The sequence below is a fragment of the Nesoenas mayeri genome, assembly GCF_963082525.1.
Source record: "Nesoenas mayeri genome assembly, chromosome: 27".
NCBI classification, from domain to species: Eukaryota; Metazoa; Chordata; class Aves; order Columbiformes; family Columbidae; genus Nesoenas; species Nesoenas mayeri.
Genome location: NC_137555.1, coordinates 1,818,307 through 1,825,212, shown reverse-complemented (window position 1 = coordinate 1,825,212; position 6,906 = coordinate 1,818,307). Strand labels below are relative to the sequence as shown.

The 6,906-nt window shown below is 47.6% G+C and overlaps 1 protein-coding gene across 1 annotated transcript; it reads left to right on the top strand.

Annotated features, from left to right (window-relative positions):
- Positions 1 to 506: 506 nt before the first annotated feature.
- On the top strand, positions 507 to 2,865 carry NKX3-1 (NK3 homeobox 1; the record flags this gene model as incomplete). Its single annotated transcript, XM_080360263.1, has 2 exons — positions 507 to 759; positions 2,477 to 2,865. The coding sequence occupies 2 exons, from the start codon at positions 507 to 509 to the stop codon at positions 2,863 to 2,865; spliced, it is 642 nt and encodes a 213-aa protein (XP_080216389.1).
- Between the last annotated feature and the right edge of the window lie 4,041 nt (positions 2,866 to 6,906).

Genomic DNA, 6,906 nt, shown 5'->3' with positions numbered 1-6,906 from the left:
AGCTTTGGAGCAGCAACCTTGCATTGGGAAATGCTGCAAACAGCAGCACCCCCAACACCTGGGCTCACCTGCAAGTCCTAACAACGCTGAGAGCTTTGCTTTTAGAGTTTCAGCAATAAAACGAGGCGAATCACGCTGAACACTCCCCTTTGGGCATCCATAAAAAGCTCAGGGGGTGATTGACCAGCAAAGGAGCAACAGGGGGGCAAAGGAGGATGCTGAGGTTTGGCTGGGATGCCACGGACCCGTGGGGAAGGGCTTGTCTTGAGCAAGAGGGAGAAGCAAACAGCCAGAAAAACCCGCAGGAGCCAAGACACAACCGAAGGGCGTAAACTCCTGCCAGGGATCTCCAATCAGGCCCGGGAGGCTTGGCTGCTTGCCGGATAAATGCCGAGCCGGGAGGCTGGGGAGCCAGTGAGCCACTGGGCAGGGAGAGGAAGAGGAGGATGAGTGCGGGGGTGCTGGGGGCCGGGGGGCAGAGAGCACCCAGCAGCACCCCGGACAGGATGAACTGGACCCCCACGGCAGCCCGGCAGCCCCGTCCCGTCTCCTCCAGGCCCCGGACATCCTTCCTCATCCAAGACATCCTCTGGGATGGGGCAGAGAGGGGCGAGAGCGGAGGGTTCGGCAGCTCAGAGGACGGTGGGGCGGCCGCCATGGGGGGCGGCGAGGGCAGCTCGGCCCTGGGGAACCCCCCCGGGAGCCCTCATCCCCCAGGAGCATCCCAAGATCAAGGGACACCCCAGGAGGCAGATGCAGGTAAGGGGGTGGGCAATCCTGATTGATCCTGGGCGATGGATCAGTAACATCTAAGCTTAGCTAAACCAAGGGGCAGGATCTAGATCTTGGGCAGCGCAGAGCCCGCTAAGCCGCGCTTTAAATACCAGGGAGTATCTGTGCTCCAGCACTGCGAAAGTAAGACAAATCGGAACCTCATGCAAACCGGGCGCTTCAAATAACTCAAGGGACTGAATCTGCCTAAAACTCTGCCTAAATAAAGCCTAGACAATGTATTTCTGTGATATCATGGGAAATAAAGTTCTATTTTAATGCAGAAGGTGCCCAGCAAGGTCACTGGGGGCTGCTGGATCGGAGCAGCAGTTTGCGCCCCCGGTTTGGGGGTATTTAGAAAGCCCCCCGTGCTGAATTAGTGCTATTTGCAGCAAGGCTCAGCTTTCCCGCATGCTCAGCCCTGATTTCGCGCTGTGATTTATTAATGATCACCCTGGTTTTCCCAATACAACACCACCAGCATCCCTTCCTAGCATGCAACTGCTAAATTCACTGCAGGGAGTAATGTTTCAGTGCAGAAGCAAATCACACTCAGCAGCATAGTTTTGTGACCGATGCCCCTCGTGTTGCAGCAACTGGGGATACGGGACAGGACTCAGCCTTTTTTTTGCCCAAATAGTCCCGAATTGAGCTGCAACAGCCATAAAAATCCATTTTAAGCTCTCCAGGGACCAGCTCTTGCTTGCTAAAAGAGCCCTTGCAGGGTGAATTTTGCCTTTACATTTCAATTCTACTAAAATAAGTCCCGACCTAAAAGCAAATTAGGAAACAGCCACCAGGCTGATTATTACAAGAATCATTAAAAGCTGGACCGAGCATCTCACAAAGCAGCTTGTGTAAATCAGGGCATTTCAGTGAGACAACTGTGATTTACACAGGCTGGGAATTAAGCCCTTTGTTTCTATCTTGAGTGCTACGTTCACATCTTAAGAAAATATAATAAGAAATGACTAAATGGAAAAAAAAAAAGGCCTATTCCCAAACTGGGTAATACACAAAAAGGAATGAACTGTATAAATGAATTTACTTTTAAAAAGTTATAGGTGACACTTTGCAGGGAGCTCAGCACGAGAAATAAGTCGAACACTAAAAGCTGTGGAGCTGTGATCCGAGTTGGGGTCTGCAGTTCTATCTGTAAAACCAGGTCTTGAGGTTGAAAAATCTGCCCCAAAATGTCTCGGCATTGCCTTGGAGTCATGAAAGAGAAAAGAGAATAAGCTATTTTCAATGCTTTCTAACTGCAGTCTGCTCTAAGCTGCACTGATTTCCCATTTCTGAGCTATTCTCTGTAGCTCGAGGACACAAACTTGTTTTCTTTGGGGATCAGGGTTTTCCCCACAGGAACAGGAAGATATTTCAAAGAAGTGCCTAAATAGTATGAATTCTGCCATAAAAACCCCAAGAGCTGTTGCTACATAACAGCAGTACCTTGGGGTTTTAAGCACAGCGGCATCACGAAATATCCCTTTCTGCATTATTTAAGTCCTTTGAATGTATGTTAATATTGAACGCGTGCTTAGATGAATTAAGAAAGTGGGATTAAGGAAGACTTTGAGATGGTGTTTACTCCACTAAATGAAAATATTGCCATGGTAATATGAATATTTCGCTCTCCGGAAGGGAAAAAAGCGAGTGATTCGGGTGATTTTTCAAGCGGGTAATTCTCATTTTGTTCCTCTTGCAGATGAGAATGAAACGTCAGAGTGTGACCCCCCAAGGGCAGCCCAGTGTCCCCCCAAAGCGGCCAAGCGCTCGCGGGCGGCGTTTTCCCACACCCAGGTCCTGGAACTGGAGCGCAAGTTCAGCCGCCAAAAATACCTGTCGGCCCCCGAGCGAGCCCGTCTGGCCAAACACCTGCAGCTCACCGAGACCCAGGTGAAGATCTGGTTCCAGAATAGGAGGTACAAGACTAAAAGGAAACAAATCGCCTCCGAAAGCGGCGCAACGGACACGGACGCGGCCGGGCACAAAGCGGCCGAGCTGCCCCGAGCATCCCTGATCACGCTGCGGGGCGGCTGGCAATACCTGCCCTGCCTTTACTACCTGAGCGACTGGAGCCCCTCCTGGTGGTAACCGAGTGGTTTTAAGCAGAAATCAGCTTTTTCTCTTCGTTTTTTATCATGTATTTTTAATACCGCATCGCTCTGCGTAGTGCTAATCAGGAGAAGGGGGTCCCACTTGTAACCATCAGCATCTTCTGGTTGTTGCACAAATTGCCACTAACAGCCAAAAACACCCAAAAAAAGATATTAAAAGTGCGTAATTCAGCATGCTCGATACTGACGCTTTGGGGTTGTAAAATAGCGCAGGTTCTTTTGGGGGCAGAAAGGGAGAATCCAGCCCCAGAGATGGTGATGGCCCCTTTCAAACTGCCTATACCCCCCCGAGGCCATTGCAAGAAGCAAAGGGGTGATGCTGGGCTGGGACTGGTTTGGCCGCTTGGGCCACAAGCTGCTGTACAATCTGAAAAATGGGTTTAAATTTAAGAATAAAAGCAAAAAATATGAGCGTTTCTGCCGTTGGCACCATAATTGCAAACGGTCTCAGGGGGGACTTGGAGCCCCCCGTGAGTTCTGCAGCCTCCACCTGCAGCGACGCATTTTTGGGGGGAATTAAACCCCTTTTTTGCCCATGAGTAGCAACAAATTGAAGTGCTCGATGGCCCCGGTTTGCTGGGGTGGAGTGGTGCCAGTTCACCCCCCCCGAACCACAAAACCTGGGGAACACGGACAATAGCGCAATGACAGACGGGTTTTGCATATCCGGGTGGCGACGCTGTTGGGACGTTTCCCATCTAAGCTGTTTGAAATAAAAGCTCCAAGAGTTCAACGCTCTCTCAAAGCAGCAAAGTTTGCAAGTGAAATCAGTCCCATTCCCATCAGGGCAGCAAGAGGGTGACATCTTTACAAGTTGTTTTTTAATGAGATGATAACTATTTGCACTAACAGAGTAGCAAAGTGTTTTAACTAATCATACTTAAAACTTTAGGTGCCGCTAAATCCATGGGAGAAAGCATAGAAATAAATGGGATTTCCAAGAGAGGAAACACCTCAACTGCTGTTTTTCAGTGTAAATCAGTGCAGCTCTACTGGAACAAATATAATCAAGTAAATTGAGGGGTTTTTTTCCCTGTGAACCTCCAGAAATGTTTCTGTGGCGCCTGTTCTTTCTGCAAGAGAATTAAAAATCACAGCAATCCCATTCCTGCAGGAGGGAAATACAGACTATTAGGAATATTGAGGAATTGCTTAGATCCGACCTTTTTAACCAGATTATTTAGGAAGCGATCTTGATCTTTAGCCTCACCCATCAACCTTGAAACCCACGGACTCTGCAAAGACAAAGCTGCTCGGTATGAAGATGAGGAAAATCTCATGGGAAGGGAGAGGAGAACATGCAAACTCAACCCCTATTTAGTTTCTCTTGCTATCGGAGCTGTTTGCCTGATTTGGAGGACAAGTGGTTGCTTTTTAATGGTCTGAAAGTATCCGCTAATATCTCAGACAACATTTTCCTCCCATCTCCCGCTCGCAGCGGCCGTGGATCCCCCAGCCCATTCTCTGGGCCAGAAGGACATCTCCTCTCTGCTGTTTCAATATGTTTCAAACCCAGCCCAGCTGCTTATCCACTCTGAATTTTGCTTATCCACTGCTTGAAACAAATAACATAATAATAATAATCATAAAAATGGATATAAAAAGCCTGTATGGCCTCGAATCCAAGCAAGCCCCCGCATCCCTCCCAATGGCATCTCCACGGGGAGGATGTTCTGCCAAAATCCCACAGCCAGACCCTCGGGATGCCGCTTAAATCAAAGCGGAGACGCTCTATTTGCACTAAATACACTGGATTTGCAGCTCTGACCATCCCGGAGCGGCCCCTCCATGGAAATCGTGGTGTGTCCTTTGCATAGACAGCAGAAAAGCAACAGGGACGGGCACGTTATGCTGGGAAGGACTGAATTGGGCTGGGAAAATTAGATATAAACCAAAAATTAGATATAAACCGAATGTCTTTAATGCTTCTTCGGGAAAATGTTTGTGTTGTAGCTATTTTCTTTTTCCTGCTGATGGTTTATTAACCAGTAAAACATCCTCTTGTTGCTCCAACAGCCAGCTGCTCATACTTCACTTTGCTGGTAGAGAGCAGGTCCAGCGCAAATAGTTGCTATTTTTGTACATATTTTTTGATACTATTTTGTCTGATGTGCATTGTCCTTTGGAATAAAGAGTGCAGAGTCTTTACTAAAAACAAGCTGCCTCTCTAAGGTTTTTTTGCCCTGGGTTTGGATTTTCTTTTCATCCCTGTTTCTGCCATGAAATGACCGCGGGTGTCCAACCAGCACGAGAAACTGTTGCAGATGCAGCACTTGGATGAGTTTTGTGCAGTGAACTGTCACAAACATGGGCTCACAAGGTGGTAAAATCATCATTCATCACTATTTCTAGGTGCTCAACACCAAACACCGTTCCGTCACCCATCCGGCCAGGTCCAGGGTACCCCTGAGCATCCTCCGATCCCATTTAGTGTTCCATGAGCATCAAACAGGTGACTATTTCCCAAAAGTAAGAGCTTATATACTGAAGTGTTTTCTTTATCACAGCCAAATTACTCATAAATCCCACAATTTAAGCATGATCAAATTAAGCCAAAGCAGGTTCTGAGCCCAGCCTGGGTGCCAGTGGGATGCAGGGATGCAGAGGATGCAGGGATGCGGGGATGCAGACAGGGATGCAGGGATGCAGATGATGCAGGGATGCAGCTCTGCCCTCCATCCTCTCCTTCCCACCCTTTTCCTCTCCAACCCCCAAGTGGTTTCTTTACTTCCACTTGTTTTTCTCTCTCTTTTTCAAGCCCAAATCACAAGGACAATAAAAAGGGCTGTGCCATTTGGATAACCAAACCATCCCAGAGTGTTAAAGCATTAATCACAACAAGGGGAACGACACAGCAGGCTTTCCTGGTGATAAATATCTCCTTAATTAATACAGAAAAGGAAATCCCACCCTAACTATGGAGATGTGGAGTTTTAATCAGCCTTAACGAAGCAGAACTGCTGTTTGTACACAACCAGAACCAGAAAGCATCATTTAATGTCTGTCAATTAGTGTCACGCTCCGCCACTAATGTATTCATCAAGATTAAATGGTGTCTAATGCTGACATAACATTTACACTTGCTTGTGCCAAATAATTTATTTAAAGCAAAAAAAGAAGAAAGTCTGCCTTTGGATAATGTAGCTGTTGACTAACATTTGCATGCAATAAACCACATACTTGGCAAGGACTTGCGGGACCAGAGCCAAGAAAAATCAGCTTGACCTACACAACATTTGCAAACCAGAGGAGTGGGAACAAGTTCGCTACATAGAGCTAAACAGGGGATAGAAAATGCAAGGACACCCAAAGCACCAGGCTGTACTAGACCAGGGTTTCCTCCCCGTTTTGGTACCCAGTTATTAGGAAGATGCTTTGGAGAGAAGTACATAAAACCTTTCAGCAACGAGCACCAGGATGTGGCTCTTAGGGTGTGCGGATGCTTCCTAAGGAGGGAGGCGAACTAAGTCACAAAGCACCAGGACTTAGAGCTCTTAAAAACCCCGGAGGATTTTCAATATTTACTTTTTTACTTCCATATTTAGGTTTTTTGGATATTACTTTCAATATTTTTTCTTGTTGTGGATACTCTTGTCATCCACAGCAACACCCCATCTCTTCCTAACCCAGAGTCCCCCAGCCCATTGCAGGGGGCTGGACCAGCTTCCTCCATCCTTGAGCCATCAGGGATGCCAAAGGGGGGTCAAGGAAGCACAGGGACACAGTAATCAATGCAGATTTGCACCACAGCGAATGGAGAAAGAAAAAGGAAAGGGAAAATTGTGGCAAAACGCAGCTCTGCAGATTGGTGTTCCCATGGGAAACTCCCTTGCTGCCTCTCACAAAAATCCAAGGCACATTCCTCTTTCTTCTAGTATGGTCTGGGCAGCGTTTGTTAAGAAAAGCCAAAGGCGGAGAGAAACCCACAGCAAATAACCCTGGACGTGTTTCCAAAGCTGCCTGCCCGTGGTAATTTATGGCAGCCCACTCGCAGAAGGGAAAGTCAAGTGATAAGACA